This window comes from Leopardus geoffroyi, chromosome D1, assembly GCF_018350155.1.
Source record: "Leopardus geoffroyi isolate Oge1 chromosome D1, O.geoffroyi_Oge1_pat1.0, whole genome shotgun sequence".
NCBI classification, from domain to species: Eukaryota; Metazoa; Chordata; class Mammalia; order Carnivora; family Felidae; genus Leopardus; species Leopardus geoffroyi.
The window spans coordinates 21,328,203-21,343,134 of NC_059329.1; the positions used below are offsets into that span (position 1 = coordinate 21,328,203).

At 39.3% G+C, this 14,932-nt stretch overlaps 1 protein-coding gene across 1 annotated transcript; it reads right to left on the reverse strand.

Annotated features, from left to right (window-relative positions):
* Nucleotides 1-8,850: 8,850 nt before the first annotated feature.
* Nucleotides 8,851-9,783, reverse strand: LOC123600856 (olfactory receptor 147-like). Its single transcript, XM_045483288.1, has one exon. It carries the CDS (start codon nt 9,781-9,783, stop codon nt 8,851-8,853), a length of 933 nt encoding a protein of 310 aa, XP_045339244.1.
* Between the last annotated feature and the right edge of the window lie 5,149 nt (nt 9,784-14,932).

Below are 14,932 nucleotides of genomic sequence, written 5' to 3' on the forward strand. Positions count from 1 at the left end.
AACAAAACTAAAAGGCAACCAACGGAATGGGAAAAGATATTTGCAAATGACATATCAGACAAAGGGCTAGTATCTAAAATCTATGAAGAGCTCACCAAACTCCACACCCGGAAAACAAATAATCCAGTGAAGAAATGGGCAGAAAACATGAATAGACACTTCTCTAAAGAAGACATCCAGATGGCCAACAGGCACATGAAAAGATGCTCAATGTCACTACTCATCAGGGAACTACAAATCAAAACCACACTCAGATATCACCTCATGCCAGTCAGAGTGGCCAAAATGAACAAATCAGGAGACTATAGATGCTAGAGAGGATGTGGAGAAACGGGAACCCTCTTGCACTGTTGGTGGGAATGCAAACTGGTGCAGCAGCTCTGGAAAACAGTGTGGAGGTTCCTCAAAAAATTAAAAATAGACCTACCCTATGATCCAGCAGTAGCACTGCTAGGAATTTACCCAAGGGATACAGGAGTACTGATGCATAGGGGCACTTGTACCCCAATGTTTATAGCAGCACTCCCAACAATAGCTAAATTATGGAAAGAGCCTAAAGAATGGATATTCTTTATCTTTTCTTGGATAAAGAAATTGTGGTTTATATACACAATGGAATACTACGTGGCAATGAGAAAGAATGAGATATGGTCTTTTGTAGCAACATGGATGGAACTGGAGAGTGTTATGTTACATGAAATAAGTCATACAGAGAAGGACAGATTCCGTATGTTTCACTCCTATGTGGATCCTCAGAAACTTAACAGAAGACCATGGGGGAGGGGAAGAAAAAAAATGGTTAGAGAAGGAGGGAGCAAAAACTCCAAAAAACAGAACAAACTGAGTGTTGATGGGGGGTGGGAGGGAGGAGTCGGTGGGTGATGGGTACTGAGGAGGGCACCTGTTGGGATGAGCACTGGGTGTTGTATGGAAACCAATTTGACAATAAATTTCATAAAAAAAATACCAAAGAATCTCACACTAATGGTCATTTACCTAAGTTGTTAGTGCCTGATACAGCATGTCTGTCTTTCAGCAAAAAAATCACAAAGCCTGACAAAACACAAGACAAAAAAGCACAGTCTGAAGAGACAATGCAAACCACAGAAACAGAATCAAATAAGAATCAGATATAGAAATTATGAAACAGGAATTGTAAATAACTATAGTGAGAATGTTAAGGGCTTCAAGGGAAGAATAGATAAAATACAAGAATACTTGGGTAATATAAGCAGAGAGATAGAAAAAAATCAAAAGAAAATACTAGAAATAAAAGGCACAGTAACATAAATGAAGCATTCCTTCTATGTGCTCATCAGAACTCAATGCAGTTTAGAAAGTGAGCTAAAGACAGGTCGATAAAAAAGAGTAAAAAACAAAACAAAACAAAACAAAACACAGAACATAAAATAATTTTGGAAAAGTAATTTGGAAACATCATTTCAAAAGTGAAAAATAGGGGCTCCTGCGTGGCTCATTTGGTTAAGTGTACAACTTCGGCTCAGGTCATGATCTCACATTTCATCAGTTTGAGCCCCCCATTGGGCTCTGTGCTGACAGCTCAGAGCCTACAGCCTGCTTCAGATTCTGTGTCTCCCTCTCTCTTTGACCCTCCCATGCTCATGTTCTGTCTCTCTCTCTCTCTCAAAAATAAATAAACATTTTTAAAAAGTGAAAAATAGGGGCGCCTGGGTGGCGCAGTCGGTTAAGTGTCCGACTTCAGCCAGGTCACGATCTCGCGGTCCGTGAGTTCGAGCCCCGCGTCGGGCTCTGGGCTGATGGCTCAGAGCCTGGAGCCTGTTTCTGATTCTGTGTCTCCCTCTCTCTCTGACCCTCCCCCGTTCATGCTCTGTCTCTCTCTGTCCCAAAAATAAATAAACGTTGAAAAAAAAATTTAAAAAAAAAAGTGAAAAATATACATAATTAAAATATCAGAAGGATAAGAAAGAGTGGAGCAGAAGAAATTCTTGAAATAATAATGATCAAGAATTTTCCAAAATAAATAACAGACTTTAAACCACAAATCCAGGAACTCAAAGAATGCCAAGCAAAATAAATTCCACACTCAAACATGTAGGTCTATCACATTCAAATTGCAGAAAATCAAATACAAAGAGAAAATCTTGAAAGAAACCAACAGAAAAAAAAAACATTTGACCTACAGTGAACAAGGATAGGAATTACACAGTGGAACTCTCACCAGAAACCATGCAATCAAGAAAAGAGTGGAATGAAATGTTTAAAATGTTAAGATAGGGGCTCCTGGGTGGCTCAGTCGGTTGAGCGTCCAACTTCGGCTCAGGTCATGATCTCACAGTTCGTGCGTTCGAGCCCCACACCGGGCTGTGTGCTGACAGCCCAGAGCCTGAAGCCTGTTTGAGATTCTGTGTCTCCCTCTCTCTCTGCCCCTCCCCCGTTCATGCTCTGTCTCCCTCTGTCTCAAAAATAAATAAACATTAAAAAAAAGATTAAAAAAAATTACATTTAAAATGTTAAGATAAAATCCCCAACCTAGAATTCTATATCCAATGAAATTATGCTTCCAAAGTCAAAGTGAAATGATGACTTTCTCTAACAAAATATGAGAGAAGGTATTTCCAGCAGACCTGCCTTGCAAGAAATATTAAAGTTTTTTAAGCAAAAGGAAAATAATGTACATCAGAAGCTTGAATTGACTTAAAGGATAAAAGAGCATTAGAGAAGGAATAAATGGAGGAAAAATTAAATATTCAATTTTTCCTACTCTTTTTTTAACATTTTATAATTTTTTTAATGTTTATTTTTGAGAGAGAGAGACAGAGACAACCAGAGTGGAGGAACCAGGGAGGGACAGAGATAGAGAGGGAGACACAGAATCTGAAGCAGGCTCCAGGCTCCGAGCTGTTAGCACAGAGCCCAACGTAGGGCTCACACTCACAAACTGCAAGATCATGACCTGAGACAAAGTCAGATGCTTAATGACTGAGCCACCCAGGCGCTCCTAATTTTTCTTATTCTTAATTTATCTAAAAGATAACTGTCTATCTTATTTTACTTTTTTTAATGTTTATTTATTTTTGAAGGAGAGAGCGTGTGTGCACCAGTGTGAGTAGGGAAGGGGCAAAGAGAGAGGGAGATAGAGGATCTGAAGCAGGCTCTGCACGGACAGCAGAGAGTCCGATGCAGGGCTTGAACTCACGAACTGTGAGACCATGACCTGAGTCCAATTCCGATGCTTAACCAACCAAGCCACCCAGGCACCCCAATAACTGTGTATTTTAAATAATAATAGTTAACAACACAATGGTGATGATAATGTGGATCAGTGAAATGAATAACAGCAATGTTAAAATGGGCAGGTGGGAAGAAGCAGAAATACTCTGAGGTAACTGCATTACACATGAAGTGGTAGAGGGTTTGAAGATGAACTTAGGTTATCTTAAAATGTGTATTGTAAACTATAGGAAAACAAGTATAAATATATATATATATATAATTTATATATAAATAAATAAATTTATATAAATATATATATATATAACTGAACATTATATACACATATATACATACATGTGTATATAATGTTCAGTTAAATCTGGAGAACACAAAAAAAGAAGAGAAGCAAGAAATAAAGAATGTGTGCACAGGCAGAAAGCAGTTATAAACAGCTATTAATGCAACCACATTAATAATCACCTTAAATGTGAATGGTTTAGATATATCAATACAAAGATGGAGATTTTCAAAGTCAGTAATAAAAGAAACCCCAACTACATGCTGTGTATAAGACATTCATTTTAAACATAAATACTGAGGTTAAAAGTAAAAGAATGAAGAAACATATACCATGCTAACATTCAAAAGAAAGCTGGAGTAGCTATATTAATTTCAGTAAAAAGACATAAGAAAAAGGAAGCTTATCAGGGACACTCAATCTTTATTTAATTTAATTAAAGAGAGATATTACCATAGAGATTAAGCAGGCAGAAGTCACTAAGGATAATATTACCTGACCAGCAAATCAACTTGATTAATTTAAATTTACAGAATTGGGAGATTAAATGGCATCCAACAGAGAACGATACACATTTTTCTCAAACTCACATAGAACAGGGAAAGGGTTTCTCTCTTCACCCAGAGTGCTGATGAAACCAGTGTAGCTTGGATGCCTGGGGTCAGCTTAAAACGAAGGAAAGGAGCCAGCAGCTTGGTTCAGTGCAGATCACTGAGACTGGCTTCTCCCCCAGAAGGAAGAGGGCTGGAGCATGCCTCTGGGGTCCCAGCCTTTCTAACACTTGTCCTATCACCTGGGTTCCAGTCAAATGTGCTCAGAAAGCCCTAACCCTGGACACACATAAAAATACTCACTTCCTGCCATCTTCATGAACATCCTTTTTGATGGAGTCTTGGAATTCAAAGTGAATTAAAGAGAAGATTCAAATAGAGATGAGTGAGTCTTTTTAGTAAAAGTAAGTTTGATAGGTATGCCTTTTTGACTATCAAATTTGATACAGCTGTATTTAGTATTAAACAAAACATTTATACCATGAATCCAACTCTTTTAAAAAATATTTCAGGGGCGCCTGGGTGGCGCAGTCGGTTAAGCGTCCAACTTCAGCCAGGTCACGATCTCGCAGTCAGTGAGTTCGAGCCCCGCGTCAGGCTCTGGGCTGATGGCTCAGAGCCTGGAGCCTGTTTCTGATTCTGCGTCTCCCTCTCTCTCTGCCCCTCCCCCGTTCATGCTCTGTCTCTCTCTGTCCCAAAAATAAACGTTAAAAAAAAAAATTTTTCATAGCGTTAAAAAGAAAACCACAGGCCTCAAATAGTGCCACTTATACGGAGTTCCCAAACCAGGGTCTAATACCTAATCTAATTGCAGTTTCAACCTCCCCCAGAAAGGTAGTCTTAACCAGCCAGTCAGGAATTTTTCAACCAGTGCCAATGCATCTTCCACATGGGCCTTCTCTATTCCCCAAAGAAAGATGAGTGTACTATAAGATCCCCTTGTTTAACCCCTAAGGGAAAACCACCTTGCCTGGGATGAACAACCTTTTTTTTTTTTTTTTTTTTATAATACCTTTCTTGCCCCACACCCCTTCCATAAAAATCTTCCATTTTTTAATCACTCCTGGGTACCTGGGTACACTCCTCTATTTGCTCTATTTCATACTACCCAATTCATGAATCATTTTATGAAGCCAATTAGCCAGTTAGATCTTTAAAATTTATTCAGTTGAATTTTTTTATTTATAGCATATGGTGTATTTTTGTTACCTAGAATATTTAATAAAGACTTTCATGTATTAGTAAATTTCATATATTTAGTAACTATTGTATATATTAGTTTGTTGGGGCTTCTGTAACAAAATGCCACAGACCAGGTGGCTTACAGAACAGAAATGTATTTTCTCACAAATCCTGAAGTCCAAGATCAAGGTAACAGGTTTTATTTTTTCTGAGGCAACACCCCTCGACTGACAGATGGCTATCCTTTCCCTATATCCTCACATGGTCTTTCCTTGGTGTGCACACATTCATGCCTCTGATGTCTCTCTGTGTTCAAATCACCTCTTATAAGGACACCAATCAGGTTGGATTAGGGCCCATCCTAATGGCCTCATTTTAACTTAATCGCCTCTTTCAACACCCTATCTCCAAATACAGTCACATTCCGAGGTACTGGGGGTTAAGGTATCAGCACATGAATCTGAGTGACACAATTCAGCCCATAACAACCATTACTAACCAAACAGGGTAAAGATAGTATGGGATCTTATTGAAACTTCAATGTCACCGTTTTAAGACATGTTCTGTATACTAAGAAACAGGCGGCCAACTATATAGTGGCATGATGATCATGTCCCACTTAGAACTTCTATTTTATACTTAATGAAAGTATTCTTCTAGAAGTTTCTAGACATTGACATTATGAAGAACTCATACTGCCTTCAGTTACATTGTTTTGCATGTTATGCTGTTCTTTTGCGTGTATCTCAGTAATGAAATATGATCCAGCTTCATTGACTTGTATCTTATTTTCTTAGGGCCTGTAAAACTCTTTTGTTGTTGTTCTGTAATAAATAGATAGGATAGACAGACGGATGGATAAATGAAATTGTAACCACTCCACCAATGAAGTATATCTGCTTAACTATTTTTGAACTTACACCCACTGTTGTTTCCATATCTTTCTGATCTTTCTGTGTACATGAAAACTTTATACTTCAGTGCTATATAATAATAATAACGGAATTGAAGTTACAGTTATAAACACTGTAGAATTAAATTTTTACATAATACGCATACTTAAAACTAGAGAATTTTAAATGGCAATTAAGCCCATACATGTGTTACCAACAATTCCAATACCATCGCAATGACAACAGCATGAACAGTTATGATCAAATTTGCACATGCATGAGCAATGACAATTGCATCACAATTGCCACAAGCCAACAACAAAGGTAAGACAGCACTGATTATAAGATGGATACTAATTTCAGGGATGTGTACATCTTAAGAGTCGCTGGAGTGTGATTTTTAAAACGCGAAAACTATGTAGCATCTTTCTTTTTTTTAACGTTTATTTATTTTTGAGACAGAGAGAGACAGCATGAACGGGGAAGGGTCAGAGAGAGAGGGAGACACAGAATCTGAAACAGGCTCCAGGCTCTGAGCTGTCAGCACAGAGCCCGATGCGGGGCTCGAACTCACGGAGTGTGAGATCATGACCTGAACCGAAGTCGGATGCTCAACTGACTGAGCCACCCAGGTGCCCCAGTAGCATCTTTTAAACATGTATTGCTTCATTTCATCTGCACCAGAGCACTTTGAAATATTAGAAACCAAGGCTGAGAGGACCCAGAATACAAAAATCACAAAATCTGGAACCAAACCTGATTGCCTGGTTCCAAATTCAACAGTCTGCATTTCAAGACACTTGTATCTGGTAGGTGAAAAGACAAGAAAAAGGGTACTTCCACATAAGTCATGTTCCTTTCAGTTGACATCCTGCAGACTTTGACTCACCTTCTTTAAACATGCAAGATTAGCAACAGAAAAATCCCCCATGCAGGAGATAGCAATTTGATGTTATTTAAAGTATTATTGCTTCATAGGTTTCACTATAAATCAGTCACGGAACCCTGAACTTTTCTCCAGGATTAATTAAAAATAATAATAGAGCCTCCCAACGAGAGAGGGGAAAGCAGAACTAAGGTCTTTGTGTGATTAATATCACGTGGATGTTTACTGCACTTAAGATAAAATTCATTCTCTTCAAGGCTTGCACAACCCTGGATCTCCATCCTCATTTCCAAATTCTTTTCCTACATATTACATACACTTCCTAATACTTACACATCTACCACTATGTCACAGTCACATTGGCCTGCTTTTTGTCCCTCATACTCATCAGTATGATTACTTGCCAATATTCCCGTGGCCTAGAATGCTCTACATGTGGCTCTTCCTCTTGTGAGATCTCAGCTGAAATGCCACCTCTTCAGAAAAGCCCCTCCACCCAACCGAAAGCAACCACACAGTTACTGTCTGTACCACTCACCTTCAGACTCTGCATTTTTCTGCTCTATTCACAAGTGTTCATCACCTGTCTCCTCTTCCTGCCCATTTGCACCCCACCTCCATCTCGCTGTAGACAATGAACCCAATGAGAGTGCACATATTGTCTGTTTTGTTCACCACTGTATCTTCTGATGTTTTAAAAACAGAGCCTGGTAGAGGATAGGTGCTTTTATTTGTTAATTAAATAAATGATATCATTTGTAGCATCAAAATCTGAGACAAAAGGGAAAATGAAAATAATAAAGGCAAAATGCTGACTGCTAATGAATTACAGATTTGAAAGCCCATTTGAGGAAAGGACAAAAATTCCTCTGCTAATAATTGGTGAATATTCCTAGTAAAATTTTTCCCAGTGAAGACATAGCATGTCTTATTTCCTGCCCTAAAGTCCCAAGAGGTAAAACCCAGTGTAGGATGCTTTCATTCCTAATGGCTCTAAAAGGCGATATCAGGGGGTACCTGGGTGGCTCAGTCCATTAAGCATCCAACTTCGGCTCAGGTCATGATCTAAACAGTCTGTGGGTTTGAGCCCCATGTCGGGCTCTGTGCTGACAGCTCAGAGCCTGGCACCTGCTTCGGATTCTGTGCCTCCCTCTCTCTCTGCCCCTCCCCTGCTCACACACACACACTCTCTCTCTCTCAAAAATAAACAAACATTAAAAAAAATAAAAATAAACTAAAATACAATAAAAGGTTATCTTGTCCTTAGGAGCAGAGACCAGAAGGAAACCTTGCTCTGCCACATTCCCTTGAGACTTAAGTGACAAGAGCATCTCCATATTCTCAGCTCCTTCAGGAAATGAAAGAATCTCCTAAAACAAAAGCCCCTACAGCACTCCAAAAGACCACACTCAGTTCCTCAAACTCAGTAGCCTTTCAGTTAAGGGTTATTAAATGAATGAATAAATAGCTGAAACTCAAGGCTGACAAAGTCTATATATCCATGACAAAGTTTTGTAGGAATTCCAGACATACCTCAGTCAAAAATCTCACAAGTTATCCTTTCTGGATTTACCTCAATTCAACCATTTAAACTTAAATCTATAACTTCTGAAAATAAGTTGGAGAACAACAAATGAACTACTTTTACTTTCCATGAAAAGATAAAGGACAGATCCTCCTCTTCCTTATATTGTCTTTGTGAAATGACTTATAAATAATTAGCTTAATTTACCCTATATTTGAATCATTTGCATTTCTACTTTGATTTCTTACTGTTCTCTCCATAGCTTCATACACTGTCTGCCTTTACTAGGAGTTGGCATCTGTAACTAACACCGTTTCTACTCAAGAGAACACCCTTTTCTTAAAAGTCTTACTCAGTGCAATTTTGACATCTTTGTTCCTCAGACTATAGATAAAAGGATTCAACATTGGCCCCACAATGGTATAAAAAAGTGTGGATACCTTATCTTGATCCAGGGACCCAGCAGGAGAAGGTTTTAGATACATGAATGCCGATGCTCCAAAGAAGAGAGAAACAGTAACTATGTGGGAGCCGCAGGTACTGAAGGCTTTGGACCTGCCCCCTGTAGAACGGATACGGAGGATGTTGGAGACGATCAAGGTGTAAGAAATGGTGATGGTGAGACTGGGCATGATTACATTGATTCCCACCACAATGAAAACCACCAGCTCGTTGACATAGGTGCTCGTGCAGGAGAGCTGAAGGAGAGGAGGTATGTCACACATGTAATGATTAATGATGTTGCCATCACAGAACGTGAGCCTCAGCATGCACCCAGTGTGGGCCATGGCACCCACAAATCCCATTGCATATGTTCCTGCCATCAGCATGAGGCAGACCTGGTGGGACATGATGGCCTTGTAAAGCAGGGGCTTACAGATGGCTACATACCGGTCATAGGCCATCGATGTCAAAATACAGCACTCATCAATGACAAAGAAGGAGAAGAAACAGAGCTGAGCCACGCACTCTGCGTAAGAGATGGTGTTTTGCTTTACAAAACCTATCAGCATTCTAGGCATTATGACAGACGAGTAGCAGAGATCAATGAAGGAAAGGTTGAAGAGAAAGTAGTACATGGGAGTGTGCAGGTGAGGCTTCAGACCAATCAGAATAATCAAGCCCATGTTCCCCATCACGGTGACCATGTAGATTCCTAAGAAAATGAAGAAGAGAGGCAGCTGGAGTTCTGGCTGTTGTGTTAAACCCAGCAGGATAAACTGGGTCACTGAAGAGTCATTGCCTGCTGCCATTGTTCCCTAGGGCGTATCTGTGAGAACAGGACAGAGGGTGACATTAAAATGAGCACCCAGCTCTCTTCCCCCAATCCCTCCGTAATAAGACAGAGTCCTAGAATGAGAATGAACTCACACCCACCCTCCTGTGTGCCACTGCTGTCTCAGCCTTTGCTGAGATTGTTTAAAGATGTCTATCAAAAAGTCATAAAGGGCAATATCCATAGGGATAAAATGCAGGAACCCTGTGATCATCTCTTCTATACGCCTTCTTTGACAGTCCACCAGTCCCACCTCAGGGACATCTGCCATCTCAGCAAGAGATATATCATTTCAAGGGGTCTGTGGCTCTCATAAAAAAGATTTGGAAAAAGAATAGTAGGAACAATAAAATGCAATCTTCTGCATTAGAACTTTAATATTGGACCTTGGCTCTGATGAATTTCAGGGATGAACAACCCAAAACAGAGATCTTCTTGTTATTTTTGTTTTGAGTGAGTTTTGAACTGATGGAGCCAGAGCACAAACCTCAGAACCACAGACTCTGAGGAGTCAGGAGTTACAGATAATGATTTCTGATGGTGGTTTTGACCAGTGCCTAGTGCTCAGACTAGGGGGAAGTAAATATCATCTGCTAGTGCCAGAAGATCCATCTGCTAACATGACCCAAAGGAGTTTTCATGGGTGGGAAATCCTAGGGAACTGATTAAAAATTGGAAGACCTGTGTTTTCCCCAAAGATCAGACTTTGCAGTGGAAAACAATTTTTACCTAGTCTACATTTATAACTTAGTTCATGATAATAGCATTGACCATTGGGAGTATGCCATTTTGCATACAATTTCATTTCCTCCCAAATGGGGTACATCCCCAGATAGAAGAACATGATGATCTTTCCTGCATCCACAATGGTTTCTCCCTAGCACCTATCACTCTATGAAATACTACACATTTATTCATTTATTCATTTGTTGTATGTTCCCACCACACACTCATGTACCCACTTACATTTGAATTTAAGCTCCAAATGGATTGTGTCTATTTTCTCCAGTGCTATCCCTGTAGCACCTAAGAGTTCAATAAATATTTGTATAATAGAAGAATAGATGAATTCCATATTTCCTGGAATTTATAGTGGATACTACAACAGAATTTCCTGGAATTTATAGTGAATACTACAACAGAATTCTTGGCACACAGGCAAAGGCTTGTGTGGTGTCAATGGTTTTCTCTGTAGACCTGAATGTAGGAAGAAAAAGACATCAGTAAGACTAGTAAAGGCCACTACTGAACTCTTAGATACCACACAGATCAGAGTTACTGAGCTTTCTCCCTGAATGTCACATAGAGGACTTACTTTCACAGGCTCTCAGAGAAGTTCCAATGTCTCCCCCTCTGGACTGCAGCATGGAGTAAGATCAAAAGTCAGATTTAGGTCAGTATAGTGGCATTTGGCTTTCAAATGCCAAAATCAAGGTCAGCTTATTATGAGAGGCCATTAAGTCACTCGAGATTTTAATTCCTATTTTGGCACAGGATGGAAAAGATCAAAGCGTAGATTTGGAAGGACTAATATGGTGGAGGCCAGCAGTGGGGACTGGTACAAGAGAAACTGAAGGAAGGAGGAGCTATGAGAGGCAATTATAATATTAAAATAAATAAATATATAATAACCACATAAATAATATATAATAAATATAATGCAAGAGATGTTGTAAGGAAAGACTCATCAGGACTTCACACAAAGGGAACAGATATAGGCAAGAAATTCCCAAAGGTACTAGCATAGGGATTTGGATAAATTATGGTGTTGCTATAAACAAAGAGAACTCAGAATGAGTAGAAATATTCATATACATATACATTCAATTTTGAACATGGTGGACTTCAGTTGCCAACTGGACATCCAGGTAGAAGTATACAGCCTACTTAAGGCTAAATGAAGTTCAAGACACAGACCAGAATATGAAAAAAAATTGGAGATTAATTCTATAAAGGTTAAAGCCATGACATTATGTGAACTTAATGAGAGAAAGAGTAAAGGGAAAAAGAACAGAGGTCAAGAAAAATATTTAGGAACTCCCTCATATGGGTCTATACTTAGGATAATTTAAAACCAACCATTACTAAAATGGGTCTCAATTATTATTCTCGGACTCCTCAAAATTACAAGGGGACTAAACATTCCTCAGGGTAAATCTGAAATATGTCCCAAAAGATAGACATTCCTTGGGCGGCAGTAGTGATGAGGACCTTGGAGATTTATTAAAACATGTGTTTTCTATAGAAACGTTAAGAACTCTTATTTAGGTGATCTAAGAACCAGAAACACTCCCTCTAAGTTCATATTATATCAAATCACATTGCAAGAAGAGTTTTATGCCAAGGTTCTAAGCCAGAGCTGAAGGTCATTTTTTCACCTTTAATACAACCAGTGTTAATATGTGCAATACAGAATGAGTGTAGAGAGACTCTGAGCTTATCCATACATTGCAAAACTATCTCATTCATGTCCTTTGCTCCACCTACATAACAGTCACCTTAGCCTAATTCAATTGTAACAAAGTATGTCAAATGGTGACCCTTTTCATGAGACCTACCAGAACATCCCTTGACTCCGTTTTAGTAATCAAGCCCAGTATGTTCTAACTTGTCAAAGTGAGTGGTAATTTAAGCCTTATAGTATATTCTCCTAAAGATGCAGAAAAGAAAAACTTATTTTTGACTAACTCAATTTTTAATTTGCAGGACAATGTCTCACTGAGCTAACCTGCTATAAACACCCAGAAATGTTAGTTAACATATTTTTTAATTTTTTTAAGTTTTTTTAAAATTTATTTTGAGAGCCAGAAAGAGAGGAACAGGGGCAGAGAGAGGGAAAGAGAGAGAATCCTGCACTAACAGCACAGAGCCCTCTGCGGGGCTGGATCCTACAAACCGAACTGTGAGATTGTGACCTGAGCCAGAACCAAGAGTCCAGCACTAAACCGACTGAGCCACCCAGGCACCCCGGCCAATATATTTTTAAGGGTAAATATATAACTGAGGTAACAAAAAGAAAATTAAGTCTTCAAGTGCCAGGAAGGAAAAGGAAAACAGAATCTAATTCAGTAAATCTGGAGTGGGCACTAGATTTTGTACTTCTAATGACTTCCCAGCTACCACAGAAGCTGCTGTTCAGATGAGCATATTTTGAGGAGAAAACCTATTTATTGGTCATCCGGCGTTTACACCTTGGCAGGTGTCTGCAGTTTATCGCAGTTTTTCCACAGGTAAATGCCTGCTTCAGTATAGACAGGGCTACACATTCAGGGTCTCAATAAAGGTGCATGGGTTTCAGAAAAGGTGAAAAAGCAAAAAGGCAGGCCAACTTTAACAAATGAAAGGGCAGGGCGCCTGGGTGGCTCAGTTGGTTGAGCACCCAACTTCAGCTCAGATCATGATCTCAGGAGCCCCACATCAGGCTCTGTGCTTACAGCTGGGAGCCTGGAGCTTGCTTCGGATTCTGTGTCTCCATGTCTCTCTGCCCCTCCCCTGCTCGCTCTCTCTCTCTCTCTCTCTCTCTCTCTCTCAAAAATAAATAAGCATTTAAAAATTAAAAAAAAAAATGAAAGGGCCACAGAGATGGTGTGAGAGATTCAGGTTCAGAGTAAGCTAAACTCTAGGTGATCTGAGCAGAGAGCATCTACATAGACCCTGGCAAGCAGACTGAAAATAAATGAGTAACTATTCCATATATGAACAAGAATAAATACCAAATATGAAATTTGAGTTAAAAAATTCAAAAGACGAGGCACCGTATGAAAACACAAATTTAAAAAAAAATTTTTTTTTTCAACGTTTATTTATTTTTGGGACAGAGAGAGACAGAGCATGAACGGGGGAGGGGCAGAGAGAGAGGGAGACACAGAATCGGAAACAGGCTCCAGGCTCTGAGCCATCAGCCCAGAGCCTGACGCGGGGCTTGAACTCACAGACCGCGAGATCGTGACCTGGCTGAAGTCGGACGCTTAACCGACTGCGCCACCCAGGCGCCCCTCCATTCCCTTTTTTAAGAACACCTTGTTTGCTTCCAGTTTGGAGCAATCATAAAGCTGCTATGAACATTCATGTGAAGGTTTTTGTCTGGACGTGAAATTTTCAAATCAGTTGGGAAATATTGAGAAGCATCATTGCTGGATTCAGAGTGAAGACTATGTTTGCTTTTAGAAGAAACTGCCCAACTGTTTTCCAAAGTAGCTATACCACTTTGCATTAGCACCAGCAATGAACAAAAGTTCCTATTGCTCCACATCTTTGCCAGCAATTAGTACTGCCAGTTTCTCAATTTTAGTCATTGTAATAGGTTTGTAGGGGCATCTCATTGTTATTTTAATTGAAAATTCCCTAAAAACAAATAAAGCCAAGCAACTTCTCAAACACTTATTTTCCATCTGCATATCTTTTTTGGTGAGGTGTTTGTCCAAATATTTGTCTCATCCTTTCAGTTGTTTGTTTTCCTACAGTTGAGTTTTAGAATTCTTTGTATACGGTGGATACAAGTTCTTTCTCAGATCTATGCTTTGCCAATATTTTCTCCCATTCTGTGGCTTGACTTTCCTTTTTTTAAATTTTTCTTTAACATTTATTCATTTTTTGAGAGGCAGAGAAAGACAGAGCATGAGTGGGGGAGGGGCAGAGAGAGAGGGAGATAACAGAATCCGAAGCAGGCTCCAGGCTCTGAACTGATAGCACAGAGCCCAACGCAGGGCTTGAACTCACAAACTGTGAGATCATGATCCGAGCCAAAGTTGGACACTTAACCGACTGAGCCACCCAGGAGCCCCTTGACTCTCCTTTTTAAAACAATGTTGTTTCCAGAAGTGTTTTTAAACATTTAAAGTTTGTCTTACCAATTTTTTTTCACGAATCATGCTTTGGTATTATATCTAAAACCTCACCAATCACCGAATCCAAATTCACCTAAATTCACCTAAGTTCTCTGAGTTCCTTTAAAAGTGTCATAGTTTACGCTTTGAATTTTGTAGTTTACAATTGGTTGATGATCTATTTTGAGGTTGTTTTGTTTTGAAAGGCATAAGGTTTATGTCTAAATTCATGTTTTTGCATATGGGTGTCTGATTTTTCCAGCATCACTTGTTAAAAAGATTACTATTTCTCAACTGATT

What these genes read in the sequence shown, in the direction of transcription:
- LOC123600856 (XM_045483288.1), bottom strand. Translation starts at nt 9,783, where the DNA reads ATGGCAGCAGGCAATGACTCTTCAGTGACCCAGTTTATCCTGCTGGGT.